Consider the following 17254-nt stretch of genomic DNA (forward strand, 5'->3'; position numbering starts at 1 on the left):
GTCCCATCATTATTCCCATTTTGTTTACAAAGCTCTACTACAGAAGTTTCTAATTTACCTAACTTCGTTGATAAAGAATGAGCTACCAAACACGCTCGCAGGATTGATTAGCTCTGGAGGTCTCTCTGGTCTCAACCAATTTAGGTAAATCCTCCTTTAGTTTTAGTGTCCCCCATTGTAGGAATAACCTACAAAATTCCTTGCATCTTGATTATCTGGTGCTACTAGGGCAGTTTAGGACTCTGGTATTGAATTAACTTATTGGGGATTGCAATTGTTTCGATTGATTGTAGTGGTTTATTTGTTGAAATTATGGCGTTGATGTTGTGCTTTGTGGTTATTTTTATTATTCTGGTTTTAATGTTAATGTTTCTATCTGTTTGTGAGAAAATGTTTGTAGGCTACTAATGGCACCATTGGGAATGAGACCCTGGTCTCAATTGGGCTACCCTGAATAAATACAAGTTAATATATTATTATTATTTTTGTGTGTATATATATTTTTGTGTGTGTATATATATATATATATATCAGATTTTTTGTGCCCTGTTTGCCAACATTTTTTGTGCCCTGATATTTTGTGCCCTGTTTGCCAACAGTTTGGCATGACAGTTCATAGCCCACAGGCCGAAAGATGTCAATGGTGAGTCTTTTCCATTTTACCGTCCAACCGCATTGTATGCAGCACGCGAGACACTGGTGTTCCCCTTGGCCCGGTTCGTACCTATAACACATTATCCAGTCAGGCTACAAATGCATCGCTTTCCTCCTTAACTAGATTTAATGGAGAAAATGCTGAAGAAAACGGGGTAAATATGCGTACTTTCTTTATGAAACATCATGCTAGAGTGGTGAATGCCACTGAAAGCTAGTCAAGGACGCGTGTCGCGTTCAGCCAATTAGGTTGCAGCAGTCTGTTGTTTACCCCTGACAGGAGGACTCAACATCAGGAAGTAGCATTAGCAACTAGCAAGGTACGGTGTATTGATGTGTAATATTGTAATTATTGTTGAAATATATATATATATTTAATTTGTTTTAATCTCTATGATGATTACATGGCTTTACACAGACTTGCCAATATAATGGAATTTAGTCATTGTCGAGCAGGGTCTGGATTTGCCATGATAAATAGATGCATCTGCTATTGATATATTTGGACTGTGTATCCATGGCGATAAGTTCTTTGCGTCCAGAGAGCTCTTCGATCGGTTGACAATCCTGTTGTCAAGAGAACATGACGCACTCACCTTAGTTTCAGTCAAGTGCGCTTGCGCAATCGAAATCTGGTCAAGGCGCTGAATAATGTCAACACAAATTCGTAATCTTTATTTCTGATATAAGTTGAATATTTCATGAGGAAGAGACAGGCGATAACATGCCTACAGATAAGGTAAAATGGTGACTAAATACATAACAATTGTACACATATATGCGTACAAATGTAGAGATAGGTAACGTTAGGCTAGCTAATTTAGCTAACTAGCTACATCTCACCCCTACAGTAGTAGTAGCTTGCTAGCTAGCTAACGCCAACGTCCAGTCCAGCCAGGAATAACCTGCTTTAGCTAGCTATCTAACTAACTTAGTAACGTTAGCTATCTATATTGCTAGAGGACAATCTACATGCAAGACTAGTTAACGTTAGTTATCAATTGGTTTGATAACCAATCAACTAACATAGCTAGCTACATTTATAGCTATGCATCAATATTCTTTGCAGCAAAGTCGGTCTTGGTTATTGCAGTGCTTATTGTTAGTGAGAATAATGATGTATTCCTTGTCTATTATTTAGAAAATAACAAAGGAAGATACATGGAAATCAGATGACCTTAGGAGGCACATAAGGGTAAATTCAGTCACGTGACAAGTGTAGCAAAATGTTTTATGATAAGCTTGTCTCGATTGTATCATGTGCAATGAATAATGTCTCTTGTTGTCAGGGTGGAGGACACGATGAAGAATCTAGCAGCAGCAGGAGGAGAGATGATGAGAGAAGACACAGGACGGGGGAGTCAGTCGAGCGACGCCACAGAGACCCAGAGAGGGAGGCCAGAAGGGAGAGAGAGAAGAACAGAGAGAGAGATGGGACCCGAGAGAGAACAAAACCCAGAGATACAGAGAAGGACAGGCATCAAGACAGAAGGAAAGACGGCTCGAGAGACAGGATGGGCGAAAAGGAGGAGAGAGACAAAGAAAGGAGCAGAGCGCAAGATAGGGTTATTAAAGGCACAGAGAATGTTAAGTACAGGAATGGGGACAGAGACAGTCGGGACAAAATGCATGATAGAGAAGAAAAAGAAAACAGGGATAGGGAGAGGGTAAAGGCCAGAGAAAGGGATACGGAGAGGACAAGGGAGAGGGAAAGAGATGCGCTGAGGAAGAGCGACAGGGATAAAGAGAAGGGGAAAAACAAGGAGAGTGAAACAGGGGAAAGGGACAGGGAGCGAAAGTCTGACAGAGAGAGAAAGAGAAATGAGGAGAGGGCGGAGGGAGGGAGAGACAGGGATAGAGAGCATGATCGTGAGAAGAGAGATAGACATAAGGAGAGGGAGTATCTGAAAGAGAGTGAACGCTACAAGGACAGATCGCAGAAAGACAAGGAAAGAAAAGAAAGACACACAGACAAAGAACATTCAGGACAAAAGGAAGAAAGAGGTAAAGTTATCCAGGTGAAAAATATACCTTACTACCTCACTAATCATCGTATGTCAATACATTTTTATTTTTATTTCAGAATACATGGAGCAACATAGAAAAGAAAAGGAGGAGAGAGAAAGGAGACACAAAGAGAGAGCACAACACGTAAGCGTCTTCAATATTGTCATTAACATGTTCTTTATTCCCCAAATTAAAAGTAAGGTATCAACACCCCAATGGTCTGACTGGTTCCGCTGGCTTACAGTCTGGGGTGAAGTTTCCCCTAGGTACAGATGTAGGATCAGCATCACCTCCCCCAATCCTAACCTTCTTAACCGTTAGTGGTTAAAATGTAAAACTGATTCAAGATGTAAATGTACGAGCAGAATCCAGGGACAACTTTAACCTACACTCTGGCTCACATCCTGGGGTATATTTTTGTTACAGGATACAGGTGAAAGTCGGAGACATGACGGTGAATCCAGAGAAGTGGAGAGTGAGCGAGTGCACAGGGAACTAAAGGGATCGGACAGAGAGAGGGAGGGAAAGAGGGATAAACATAGAGAGAGGAGGCACAGACAAGTAGCAGGTCCTGAGAGGGATCCCACAGAACGGACCAGCGCCAAGAAATCATCATCATCCTCAGACCTCAGAGTTCACAAGGATAAGACAGGGCCTGTTAAAACTAAGGTTAGTGTCACAAAGTCAATAGTTTATTCAAAGTGCATTTTACAACACAGTTTACATCATAAAACAAGTATAAAAAATAATATAGGAAAAGGGAATATGGAGAAAACAACAAGTGATAAACAGTCCCTCTCCCTTTTCAATAGATGTTCCTCATATATAGTATATGTGTTTTCATGACTATTTTTTCCTGTGTGTTTCCCCTGTGTGAGCCAGGAAGTAGTGATGCGATCTGAGTCAGCGTGGAGGTCTAGTCAGAAACAATTAAGTGACACAGAGGAGCCCGTAAGACTTCTTTTCATGATGGGGTTTTTCTCATGGCCTTATCTACCGTCAATACCTCTGCTAGCATGAGAATAGAGCATGGCTATTTGTTTTGGACCATAGCTGCTTAACACACACCCAAATCAGACCAAGAGCGTTGCATTTTGAATTGGGGTCTGTCAAAATTGACTGAGGCATTTTGTATGTTTCAGTGCATCTAAAATCAGATAAGTTCACAAGCCTTGTCTATAGATATGCAGGGTCATTACTTGCGAACATAAGCAAGCATTTAAAGTTCAATGGGTTCTCACACACAGAATGCGTATAAGCCAATGAAAAGTGTTGATTTACTTGCTTATGACCCAATGCTAAATTGTAGCTCGTCCTATCAGATAGCATGTTAAAAGTTAGCCCTATGGTAACTTCAGCAGGTGGCACTGATTATGATTATACAGTGGGGCAAAAAAGTATTTAGTCAGCCACCAATTGTGCAAGTTCTCCCACTTAAAAATATGAGAGAGGCCTGTAATTTTCATCATAGGTACACTTCAACTATGACAGACAAAATGAGAAAAAAAATCCAGAAAATCACATTGTAGGATTTTTAATGAATTTATTTGCAAATTATGGAAAATAAGTATTTGGTCAATAACAAAAGTTTATCTCAACACTTTGTTATATACCTTTTGTTGGCAATGACACAGGTCAAAAGTTTTCTGTAGTCTTCACAAGGTTTTCACACACTGTTGCTGGCATTTTGGCCCATTCCTCCATGTAGATCTCCTCTAGAGCAGTGATGTTTTGGGGCTTTCAACTCCCTCCAAATATTTTCTATGGGGTTGAGATCTGGAGACTGGCTAGGCCACTCCAGGACCTTGAAATGCTTCTTACGAAACCACTCCTTCGTTGCCTGGGCGGTGTGTTTGGGATCATTGTCATGCTGAAAGACCCAGCCACGTTTCATCTTCAATGCCCTTGCTGATGGAAGGAGGTTTTCACTCAAAATCTCACGATACATGGCCCCATTCATTCTTTCCTTTCCACGGATCAGTCATCATGGTCCCTTTGCAGAAAAACAGCCCCAAAGCATTATGTTTCCACCCCCATGCTTCACAGTAGGTATGGTGTACTTTGGATGCAACTCAGCATTCTTTGTCCTCCAAACACGATGAGTTGAGTTTTTACCAAAAAGTGCTATTTTGGTTTGATCTGACCATATGACATTCTCCCAATCTTCTTCTGGATCATCCAAATGCTCTCTAGCAAACTTCAGATGGGCCTGGACATGTACTGGCTTAAGCAGGGGGACACGTCTGGCACTGCAGGATTTGAGTCCCTGGCGGCGTAGTGTGTTACTGATGGTAGGCTTTGTTACTTTGGTCCCAGCTCTCTGCAGGTCATTCACTAGGTCCCCCGTTGTGGTTCTGGGATTTTTGCTCACCGTTCTTGTGATCACTTTGAACACTTTGATCTCTCTAGGTGAGATCTTGCGTGGAGCCCCAGATCGAGGAAGATTATCAGTGGTCTTGTATGTCTTCCATTTCCTAATAATTGCTCCCACAGTTGATTTCTTCAAACCAAGCTGCTTACCTATTACAGATTCAGTCTTCCCAGCCTGGTGCAGGTCTACAATTTTGTTTCTGGCGTTTCTATTTTAAGAAATGCCATTGGTTGGTGGATATAAAGATATATTAAGATCTTTCATAGGCTAAAGAAGTTGTGCCAGGTTATAATCAGTACCACCTGTTGAGGTTAGAATAAGGCTAACGTGTTATCTGATTGGACCAGCTACGATTTAGCGTCACATACATGTATATCGCCGCTTTTCATTGGCTGATATGCATTTGGTGTGTGAGAACTCATTTAACTTTTAAATGCTTGTTTATGTTAACATGGCCCCACAGTATTATCCAACCTGTTCTGATATTTCTCTTTCATTATTGGCAAATGTTTGCAGTGGCACCTTTTGTTGATGGCTTCATTGCTTTGCTTGCCTTCACATGCAGTGCATTTGGAAAGTATTCAGATCCCTTGACTTACAAGCTACAGCCTTATTCTAAAATGGATGAAATATATATTTTTTCTCAAATCTACACACAATATCCCATAAAGCAAACACTGTTTTTTATACATTTTTGCACATTTATAAAATATGTAAACCTGGAATAGGACATTTACATAAGTATTCCGACCCTTTACTCAGTACTTTGTTGAAGCACCTTTGGCAGCGATTACAGCCTCGAGTCTTCTTGGATATGACGCTACACGCTTGGTACATCTGTAATTGGGGAGTTTTTCCCATTCTTCTCTGCAGATCCTCTCAAGCTCTGTCCGCTAGGGTGGGGAGCGTCGCTGCACAGCTATTTTCTGGTCTTTCCATAGATGTCCGATCGGGTTCAAGTCCGGTCTCTGGCTGGGCTACTCAAGGACATTCAGAGACTTGTCCTAAAACCATTCCTGCGTTGTCTTTGCTGTGTGCTTAGGGTCGATGTCTTGTTGGAAGGTGAACCTTCGCCCCAGTCTGAGGTCCTGAGTGCTCTGGAGCAGGTTTTCATCAAGGATCTCTCTGTACTTTTCTCGGTTCATCTTTCCCTAGATCCTGACTAGACTCTCTGCCACTGAAAAACATCCCCACAGCATGATGCTGTCACCACCATGCTTCACCGTAGGGATGGTGCCAGGTTTCCTCCAGACGTGACACTTGGCATTCAGGCCAAAGCGTTCAATCTTTGTTTCATCAGACCAGAGAATCTTGTTTCTCTTGGTCAGAGTCCTTTAAGTGCCTTTTGGCAAACTCCAAGCGGGCTGTCATTTTCCTTTTACTGAGGAGTGGCTTCTGTCTGGCCACTCTACCATAAAGACCTGATTGGTGGAGTGCTGCAGAGATGGTTGTCCTTCTTGAAGGTTCTCCCATCTCCACAGAGGAACTCTGGAGCTCTGTCAGAGTGACCATCGGGTTCTTGGCCACTTCCCTGACCAAGGCCTTTCTCCCCTAATTGCTCAGTTTGGCCGAGTGGCCAGCTCTAGGAAGAGTCTAGGTGGTTCCAAATTTCTCCCGTTTAATAATCCAAGTGGGCTCCTGAGTGGCGCAGCGGTCTAAGGCACTGCATCTTAGTGCCAGAGGCGTCACTACAGTCCCTAGTTTGATTCCAGGTTGTTTCACATCCGGCCGTGATTGGGAGTCCCATAGGGCGGCGCATAATTGGCCCAGCGTCGTCCGGGTTTGGCCAGGGTAGGCCGTCATTGTAAATAAGAATTTGTTCTTAACTGACTTGCCTAGTTAAACAAAGGTTCAATTAAAAATATTATGGAGGTCACTATGTTCTTGGGGACCTTCAATGCTGCAGAAATGTTTTGGTACCCTTTCCCAGGTCTGTGCCTCGACACAATCCTGTCTCGGAGCACTACGGACAATTCCTTCGAATTCATGGCTTGGTTTTTGCTTTGACATGTAGTGTCAACTGTGGGACCTTATATAGACCGGTTTGTGCCTTTCCAAATCATGTCCAATCAACTGGATTTACCACAGGTGGACTCCAAGTTGTTGAAACATCTCAAGGATGATTCATGGAAACAGGATGCACCTGAGCTCAATTTAGAGTCTCATAATAAGGTATTTCTGATTTTTATTTATTATTTATTTTTAATACATTTGCAAAAAGAAAATATTATGTCATTATGGGGTATTGTGTGTAGATTGTTGGGGGTAAAAAAATGTTATTATCAGTTTTATAATAAGGCTGTAACGTAACGACATGTGGAAACAGTCAAGGGGTCTGAATACTTTCTGAATGCACCCATGCTCCAGCTTGTTGCATGGCAACATTCACATGGATATACTATTTCTGTAAATGCTCTGTATATTTGTCTATGTATTTAACTAATAGGGGTGCGTTCATTTGAAGAACGTTGCGATTATGGTGGCTCAGAGGGTGATTATGTATGGTGTGCTGCACAAGTTTTGTGATTTCAAATGGTCACACCCATATTGATCAGGCCACACCCACCAAAAGAGCAAACGTACCTCAAAGGACGAACGGTCAACACCGTTTTGGGAAACGTGTCATTAAGTACAAACCGCAACTTAGCAAATGTTGAACCAATCTGAATGCACCGCAGGTCTCGCATGAAGTTAGATATGTTAAATACAAGCTATTGATTGAAATGAATTGCATCTGAGAATAATTGCATCTGAAATGAACTGCATCTGTAGGTGGAAATCGCGGAGGCCCCGGCTGAGGACCGTGGCTATGATGAAGCTCAGGACTATGAAGAGGACTTTGAGGTGAGAAGAGTCAAAGCCTATAGAGGGTGAATTTTCTTAGTAACTCATTTGTATTTCAGTTGTTCTCTTTTGTTTCATTATATATCACGCATGCTTTAAATGGATTGCTTTTCCAGAAAATGGTGAGTGATTAAATGTATTCAGGCACTGACAATCAGCAATGGTAGATGGTAGTTACACGTGTTACTAGTTGTTACAACACCATTATAAGAGCAACTTTAAAAAAAATAATAATAATCTCCAAAGGATTATGAGGAGGATTTTGAGGATGTGGATGACAGCGAGGGAGAGGATGAAAAGCAGACACGCAGCCATGAAGAGAGAGAAGCGAGGGAGGAAATTAGTTCACAGAGGAGGGAGGAGATCGAGGCCATTCAGAGAGCCATGGATGAGGAGAACGAGAGAGTGGGCTCTGCCCAGCCCAGGCTAAGCACAGAGGAGGACGACAGACCCAAAAGGTCAAGAGGTATGGTAAATGCTCAACACTACTCGGTCGTAATCAACAGTGCGTACCATAGCAAAACGTTTTCGAATGGAAAACCAAAAAATACTGTTTCTTATTGGATCATTCTGGTAGGTCGCTCCACGTTTCAGCCCGTTTGGTTGATACGACCCTGGTATGAAAAATAAAGACTTGTTTTTATTATTTAGGACTGTCTTTTAGGACAAATTGTACGAAGCCTGTTTGAATAACGGAAACATTTCTTGGCCATAGATTCTGAAACGCCTCAAAGTAAAGTTTCACAGCACGGGAGGTTCATGGACTTTGTCGCTGCGAAGCATCGTGAGGTCAGCAAAAAGGTTGCCAGCAAACAGAAGTAAGTTTAATGGAACTAACTGTGAGTGTGATATATTTTTGAGAGGGAAATGTGGTTAAAATTGATAGATTCAGAGCCCTACTGTAAACCCTGTGAGTCAACTGATGTGAAAAGTAAATTCAGCAACGCTTGGAGGACAGTGGAAGTTTACAATAAGTTTTTTTTTATTGTTTATTAGGGGTTCACAGTGAAGCTTTGAAACCTATTGTTATTCTCTGAATTGATAGATTTATTCCCACTTTACATGGTCAAATATCTCAATTATTTGCCACACAGAAACGACAGGATATGAGTAACTTCATCAAAAATAATGGCACCGATTGGCCTATAGGTGGCACTGTTATAAGCAGTCTCACTTAAACCCTTATGTCCGTCACCCCAGTTTGACCTAGAAACTTGAAAGCCAAGGTTCACAACCAATGTTCCTTCTAAACTGTACACTGGCACGCAGCTCCCATTAGTTAACACTATCAACATTTCCCTTTACTGTGGGAATTGTGATCGAGTCAACGCAATATTAGCCACTTTCAATGCAACATCCCGAAACAAAACTAACTATGCAAGACTTAGTATGCAAAACGAACTATGCAAGAGAGCGCATTGGAGTAGGATTCTATTGCATTGACAGGCACGACTCAGGCCCATACTCGACACATACCGGTGCGCCATAACCAATCAGAGCTGCAGTAGGCCTATATGCAAATAGACCGTTGCCATATATGGATTTGTGCCATTCACTATGAGCTGGATTATTAGCGCTTGTTTTGAGATCAAAGCTTGAGCTGCGGATAGCCACGTGTGCACATTTGTTTATATTCTTTGCTAGTTCGTGAGTTATTAGTCAAGTTATAGCTAATTTGTAGTCAGCAATGTGCGAGTGATTCCTTCCTACAAGAGCACAAAACGTGTACATGCATCTAGCCATCTTTGAAAAGGGAATCAGGTAACGCGCTTTCTTTTATGTCTTAAAGGGGCAGTTGTGTATTTTGAGACCGGCTTGAATAAGCTAAGTACCTGATAGGCAGAGGGTAGAATAATTTTTCTGATTTTCTGTAATAATTGTATGGGAATAATAAATGCATTTTATTTTGTAAAGTGGTTTCTTGCATCAAACAACACAACAAAACAAAACGTTCAGTCACCTCCTTGTCCCTGCGTGTTTTTTTTTCAAAAGTCTCATGGAATGAACACCACACATTGGCTGCTACTGTAGGCCGAACGATAGAACTGCTATTTCCATGTTAAAATGTTATGTGATGCATTTTCATTATTGTTTTTCATGGTAGGCCTACATTATGATCAAATAGCCACAGTAGAGCCTGATTGGCCACTGTTAAAACAATCAATTAAAGCCGTACTGCCTCAGTGTTCACAGTAAACGCGTCTCGGAAGTTGCACAGAGATTTCACAAGGTTCAGGTTTGCGATCAGCAGAAAAATATCAGAGGGAACATTGGACACGACCCCATGTGGGGTCGTCTGATTTGAAAATTAAGTTGAGAGAGAATCTGAAATCAAATTTTAAAAAACAGTTGTGGTTTCTGTTTTCTTCCTACAAATGTGGCTCAATCTTTTGAACAGTTTAAGCTACAACATATTATGACCTCGTCACTGAAAGATAAGACTCTCGGGTATGTGTCTTCTGTCTCCCTAAAGCCTAGCAGGCTTTAGAACAGAGTAATTAGAACAGAAGGCACTAAATTAGACTGGGGGGGAAAAGAACATCATCAATAATGATATTTTCTACACAGAATATCATACAAAATTATTGCCTGGTGATCTTCTGAACTTCCTATTACCTTTCTGATGCATTTTAGTCACGTCAAACCATAATTTCTTCTAATTGAATTACTGTCAAAAGTACTGTCAGACTTATTTAAAAAAAAAAAAAAAGTAAACATTGACCTTTGATTACATAACCTTTTTTACATGGTAGGGTTGCATTTTAAAAAAATGTATATTAAGCTAAGGGATTGGCGAAAAAATGGCGGAGTTATATCATAAATCCTAGGTGTCCATTAAACCACTGTAAATCAAACTCCACAATGGCCTATCAATTTGGACGTCCATAAGATTAACCGCAAGAACAAGGAAACTATATAATAAAATAAATCTTTGCATATTTAACACTAATGATCAAAATCAACTGTGTTCATCTTCTCCTCACGAACCATGTGTCAGATTGACTCCAGAGTTGGTATATAGACTCAATGAATTAGCCTCTAATGAATTAGAGAAGGATTAGTTTCCGCATTCTATGTCGGCCACAGTACACCGCTAGATGGCACTATGTCACACCAGGGCTATAAGAACTGAACAGATGGACAAGGGGCCATGAAATATGGTATGCACAGCTTATGTATATGTCCTTTAGAAACTGTGTGAATATAAAGCCACTTCAACCTTAGATGGCTGCACCAGACCAGTTAGTGGCACTATAGATGTCATTGGCACCAGTGGCAACACAGGATACTAGAGCAATAAATATTGATCAAGTGGACTTTGTTTCATGCAAATGAATGTTAGATTTAAATGATCTGGACAAACAATGTGAAATATTGTGATTAGTGTATCTGTATAATTGCATATTGTTGCCCTATTATGTGGTCTGAACGTAGTGAAAAGTGGATATTTTATTCAGCGTATTACAGCTGTGAGGGTGTATTGCGGTATTTTGTTATGCTAGTGTCGAGTGTAGCAACTGAGATTTAAACCATTTACACAAAAAGATTTGACCCGAGAATTGGTAAATAAACTCAATACATGAAGTAATGACTTTTAATAATGACTACCTGCTGCATTGAAAGATGACCAACCTACAGCACTAGACTAAACTTCACTTGCGTCATCAATGTGATATTGAGAGATAAACATAGTAATGCTTTCACTGATTGCACATAAAGGCTCCTACAGGATGGAGTGCTTGCTTTGTTACCCAACTGATCTTGTGTCCTTTTTGTCATCCTGTGAACCCCGTTCGTTGCTGATCGCAGCTATATTTGTTCTTTATTGTTAAAGAAGCACTTTTATCAACTTCCACTATCCGCCAAGAGTTGCTGAATTTCCCCTTAATTTCAATTTGCTCCTCAATTCATTCGCCTTGGTTGGAGAGTGAGATAGCTGTTGTGGTTCCTAAACCTACTATATAATATCTCCTACTCTGTGTATGTGATATGGGCCCACCCCAGGAAACGCAGTACAGAGCTGCTTCGCCTGATCGACCTGGACTACTCCATCACCTTCTCCCTCCTGGATCTGCCCCCTGTCAATGAATATGACATGTACATCAAAAACTTTGGAACAACAAACACAAAACAGGTTTGTCTATGCTTAACAGACCTGGGTACAAATACTATTCAAAATCATTTCAAATACTTTATTTGGGCTTCATTGAGCTTGCCTGGCGCAAAGGAACCAATAGAATAGTTTCAAAATAGTGCAAACGCCACCCGTCTGGTACTCCAGACAGGCTACCGTAAAAGATTTCAAATAGTATCTGAATCCTGGTCTGCTCGTTAATGACATCATTGTGGCAGTAAGCTTGCTTGTCTTTTTATTCATATCTAAGTGATAAACCCAACTCAATGCATCCTCACTTTCCAGGCTTACGTCCAGTGCAACGAGGACAATACTGATCGCGACATTCAAACGGAGGAGATCGAGAAGAGCGAGAAGTGGACACAGCATCCTGCGGAGAGGAACGTAGGCTGTGGAGGTGAGGAAACGTGCACTGTGATCTGTATTCTATCAAATCTATGACTACATCCAAAATAGCACCCTACTCCCTTTATAGGGCAACTACGGTTGACCAGAGCAAGTAGTGCACTATGTTGGGAATGTTTTGCCATTTGGAATGTGTTTTATTCCCACGTTGCAACAGGTCCTAAACTTTCCCACGAGGCGTCTGATGAATCTGTGACCAAACTGAGCATCGATTCACAGCGCCTAGCAACATTTCTGCGCTCAGCTTCACAGGTATAGCCTATGATGCTACATTTTTCTCAGAATCAAAGTAACCTTTTTGTCGTCGCTATATTGCAAATTTTCCCTCTTCTTGCCGTTACTAGTGCTTTGTGCTCTCTGTTTTGCTGTTATTAGGTGGTTGCGGTACTGTTGGAAGAGGATAGGGCTGAGAAGCAATCACTGAAGAAGCTGAGGACTCAAGCAGACACTCTCTCTTTCAGCGACGGGTGTTTACAGCTCAATACCAAGCTTCCATTTCTATATGGCAAGTTACCTGACACCCAGTTATAATGTTCGTACTTTGTGTTCAGCCATTCACATTGCTGTCATTGCAGTGTAGAACAGTCCCTAATTAGCTCATGCCATGCACTATCATTCAGCAACTTGGGTCTTGCCACTGTCCTGAACTGAAGGTCTGGCCCGTGTTCCCAAAGGCAGCACCCATAACAACCAATGCTATTTTTGCCATGTTTGTATATGAGCTAGTTTGTCTCGGTCCTGTTGTTTTCCCTGCTTGCAGGTCGTCAGATCAGCCTGGTTCAATTCTCCCAGGTGCAGAGGCAGACCATGCTGTCCGTGCACAACCCATCAGCCAAGCCCAGCGCCGTGCGGCTCGACAGCAAGACCATCATCTGTATCTGGAACATCTGGGAGCCCTCCCGCCCACAGAAGATTCTTGTCTACGAGTCCGAGGTGCCACTAAACCACTGCAACTCAGAGAGGCGTTTTAGATGGGGATTCCCAAAATTCCCAGGTTTTCCAGAAATCCCTTTTTGGAAGATTCCCGGAATAAGCAGGGAACCGCAACCAGGATTTCTGGGAAATCTGAGAATTTGAGGGCATTTACTGGAATTTTGATGGGCGTTATCAACGATGATGTGTTTGAAGGGCTACACTACCCATGTGTTTCTGGTTGGCATCAGCATTAGTGGAAACAAGACTACAACTATCTGATTTTACCCTTCAGGTGCAATGCTGTTGCTTCAGCCCTGGTAAAGCCACGCTGGTGTTTGCGGGCACGTCTGTGGGTTCTGTAGTCTTGTGGGACTTGAGGGAGCACGCCAGTGCCCATTACACTTTAAGAATAGGGGAGAATGACTGGACTCTCCGCCACCCAACCTTCTCCACAGGTCAGCAATCAAAAGATTTTTCCTCTGGCTGTTTTTTTCTTCTAAGTTTCATGCTTTTATGAAAAGTTTCAGGTTTTTTTTGCGCCGGGACTACTCATCTTTTCTGTTTATTATTGTATTGCATGTACGATATACATCAAGGCAGGCATTTTGATTTGGATGACACCCATATGCAAATACTTAATCTACTCTTTAATATGTACTCTAAGAATATCTTCTTGAACTGAGAGAGATGCGCATCAACTCCTAGTTTCCAGGAGCGTCATCTCCTGTTTTTGAGTAGGTTAATGTCACCTCCTCTGTCACCCTGTCATCAGATGCCGTGCTGGCAGCGTCGGGCCACATGTCCTCAGTGAGCTCTGTGGAGGCCGTCCCTGCCACCGTGGCTGAGGGCCTGAGGCCAGAGCTTCCCCTTTTGGCTTCTGACGAAGGTACTCCAACTGGACTTGGTGTGCCTCCCAATTATATCTTCTTTTTCCTGAAGTGTGCATTCGTTTACTACTTTCCACAAGTCTAAAAGCCTTGGATTGGTGCAGGCAGGGGCTAGTTGGAGTTTTCACCATAAACAAGTGCACACTTTGGGAGTAAGGAAAGAGAATTGAGACATTGGTCTATGAGAAACACACAATCATAGTAGCATTTGTTTTATTTATGGTGAGCTAAAGTCTTCCTTTAATTTCAAACTTAGAGTCATCAGGATTGTCATTCCAGTTGGCTTCTCTTGATGAAAATGGGGTTCTGAATCTATGGGTAAGTGTCTTTAGTATGCTACAATGCCGCCCCATGCTTTTGCATCACCACTATAACTGCTTATACACTAACTGTATAACTAGTCATTTTGAATTCTTGGTTTGGTCTGTTTACTAACCGCACAGACGGATCATTATTGAAGTGTCCTTCTGCAATGCTGTTGTTACCATCTCTGTCCCACAGGTGGTACTGGAGCTCCCTAAAGCCAACGACGCCGGCTCGCACACAGACCTGGGTGTGTCAGTCACGTTTAACATGTTTCCTCCATTACTTTCAATGTTTATTTTTTCTCTCCCACTCAATTGACCCTGGCTGTTTCTCTTGCAGGGCTCCGGCCTGGGGGCAAAGTGAAACTGCTCCACAGCTCCACAGTCCTCACCACCAGCGAGAGGTGAGACTGATAGATATTCAATTCATCACTGCCAGTCAGTGGGCCAAAAATAACCACAACGTGGGCCCCGCGGTACACAACAAGCTTGTTTTTACATGTCGCACGGAAAGTTGTTGTTGTTGTCAGCTGACAAGACTGATATGATTCAGTGGTCAAATATGTATCTGTTAACGTGCAGCTGGTGTCGTGTCTTTTTGCCTGGAATCTCGTGAACTACTGATACGACTGGGTATTTATTTCAGTCTGTCTCTTTCTCTCTCTCTCTCCAGGTCTTTGACGCGAGACGCTAAGAAAACAACACTGTTACAGACACTGCTGTTAAAATTTCTGCCTTCTGATTCCAACCATTTTTTCATTGGCACAAATATGGTGAGCAGTATCAAATCAATGAATCATCTTCTCTCTCTGTTTCACTGTTTGCCATTTTAGACATCCTGGATATGACCAACGTTGTGGATGCGTCTCAAATTCTTGTAAAAAAAAAAAAGTAGTGCACTGTATAGGGAATAGTGTGCCATTTGAGACCCATCCCATCCAGTATGTCCAGGATCATGTGGACAGAATAAACAGAAGTCACACTGTGTCATATGGTATGTATTGGGCAATGTGTGTTGTTCATAGGGTCTTGTGAACCATGGGACCAGTCACGGGTTAAAGGCTCCTCCAAAGTTCTACAGGCCTCAGGTGGTTGGATTCAGACCCGTTGATGTCGCCTCCATTGACTTTTCTCCCTTCGGAGAACCCATATTCCTGGTGAGATCAGTGCTGTTGAGATTGATGTATCTGAGATTCATGTTGTGTGCGTTTGTGCATGCTCGTGTGTATGTGAATGTTTTACGTATGATCTGTGTGTGTGCTTCTCTGTGTTCCAGGTGGGCTGTGGAGATGGCAGTGTCAGACTACACACAGTTCTGAGTGAGCAGCCTCTGATGGAATGGACCAGCAGTACAGCAGGGCAGCCAGTGGTGTCAGTACAGTGGGCCCAGACCAGGCCAACAGTCTTCTGTGTTCTGGATGCTGCCTCCTACCTTCACATATGGGACTTGCTGGAGAAAGACTTTGAGCCTGTGATCACTGAAAAGATTGATGCTGACAGGTAATTAATAATGACTCTTACTTTTTTTTCCTTTTTTTTACACACACAAAAAACTCTCAATTACAAAATTATTGAATTATGTATTTCAATGTTTGTCAGACGATGGCCCAAGACACAAAATGAAAGCATGCAGAGGGTTCTGTGCAAATAACAACGGATTAGTATGGAAACAACAAAGTGCAGGTGTCATTTGTATAAATACTGCATAACTAATGAAAAGCAGAATGCAGATAAATGGATTTTAGCTAGATGGAATATGAGTGATGTATCCCCCAGTTAGTGATTGGGAGAAGGTTTTTTTTATTTTTTATTCTTACATCAATAATACATTTTTATGGTGCCTGATTCATCTTTCTGTTTCTTTCTCCTCAGGGTAACAGCCATGGCTGTCTTTGGTGACCCTGCAAAGCAGAACACCTATTCAGGAATATCACTGGCAACACAGTCGGGGAAGATAGAAATGCAGTATTTCAGCAAGAGATTGACAGTGCCTGAATCTGCTGACCTGGAGAAACTACAGATCATGATGCAGGAGGCCTTTTGAAGTTATATGTCAGGAGTGTATTCATTTGTGCAAACTGTTTAAAATTTTTTTTTTTTTTTACTGAAACTTTTTGCAATGAGTCATAGGGAGTCATAACATATCACTAGTGTTTCTTATTAGACAAATTCAGTTAGTCCCTCCCCGTTTGCTTCCGTTTGGTTCCTAGTGGATACAACCCAGGGGGCTCACTGTGTTGGATCAAATTTGTTCATACAGTGGTAATCCCAGTCATCTCTAGATCAGTAAAGAGATCAACTTCAGAATGTAAGCAGATATAAATGGACTATCTATTTCTATTACATTCCACATTCAGTTATTTTGTGTATGTGTTATTCTAAATACAGTAGATGCCATAGTGGCATGATATTGAAATACAGTATTGGAATAAAAATAGCTTTGTTTGTGCTTATTTACAAATGAACAACTTTTGCATTTGCATACTGACAATGTCTGTTCTGTGTGTTTTATAGAAAAGAAAAAAATGGACTTGGTGTTTTCTTCCCATCCAAATTACTCAGTGTGATACCAAACATTCAGGGCTAAGCAACATGATGAATGTATAGATGCTACTTTTCATTTTATTGATGTGATGTTAATAACAGTATTTTCTCTATGAGAGAACTATCATTTTTCAAGATTTTTGTTACTTCATTAAATAAAGTATTTCTCTGTATTTTTTTATGATTC

General features: G+C 41.6%; 1 protein-coding gene across 5 annotated transcripts; it reads left to right on the forward strand.

Moving 5' to 3' along the window:
• The first annotated feature begins 1254 nt into the window (after positions 1 to 1254).
• Positions 1255 to 17240, forward strand: dync2i1 (dynein 2 intermediate chain 1). Of its 5 annotated transcripts, none has more exons than XM_064941896.1 (23): positions 1255 to 1393; positions 1796 to 1849; positions 1944 to 2658; positions 2738 to 2805; positions 3088 to 3330; positions 3544 to 3612; positions 7805 to 7876; positions 8123 to 8342; positions 8592 to 8694; positions 11882 to 12011; positions 12297 to 12408; positions 12574 to 12668; positions 12792 to 12921; positions 13177 to 13349; positions 13624 to 13786; positions 14104 to 14217; positions 14475 to 14536; positions 14720 to 14771; positions 14864 to 14927; positions 15197 to 15296; positions 15549 to 15680; positions 15800 to 16023; positions 16396 to 17240. In XM_064941896.1, the coding sequence occupies exons 1-23, from the start codon at positions 1379 to 1381 to the stop codon at positions 16565 to 16567; spliced, it is 3282 nt and encodes a 1093-aa protein (XP_064797968.1). In that variant the 5' UTR covers positions 1255 to 1378; the 3' UTR covers positions 16568 to 17240. The 5 variants fall into 5 exon arrangements, with proteins under 5 accessions (XP_064797968.1, XP_064797971.1, XP_064797970.1 ...); XM_064941899.1 differs by lacking the exon at positions 16396 to 17240 and adding an exon at positions 16123 to 16257; XM_064941898.1 differs by lacking the exon at positions 3544 to 3612.
• Positions 17241 to 17254: the final 14 nt, after the last annotated feature.

This window comes from Oncorhynchus masou, chromosome 28, assembly GCF_036934945.1.
Source record: "Oncorhynchus masou masou isolate Uvic2021 chromosome 28, UVic_Omas_1.1, whole genome shotgun sequence".
Lineage (NCBI taxonomy): Eukaryota > Metazoa > Chordata > Actinopteri > Salmoniformes > Salmonidae > Oncorhynchus > Oncorhynchus masou.

What these genes read in the sequence shown, in the direction of transcription:
- dync2i1 (XM_064941896.1), top strand. An exon ending in TAAGTGACACAGAGGAGCCC is followed by an intron (nt 3,613 to 7,804) that starts GTAAGACTTCTT and finishes CTGCATCTGTAG; the next exon opens with GTGGAAATCGCGGAGGCCCC. An exon ending in AAGGTTGCCAGCAAACAGAA is followed by an intron (nt 8,695 to 11,881) that starts GTAAGTTTAATG and finishes GGCCCACCCCAG; the next exon opens with GAAACGCAGTACAGAGCTGC.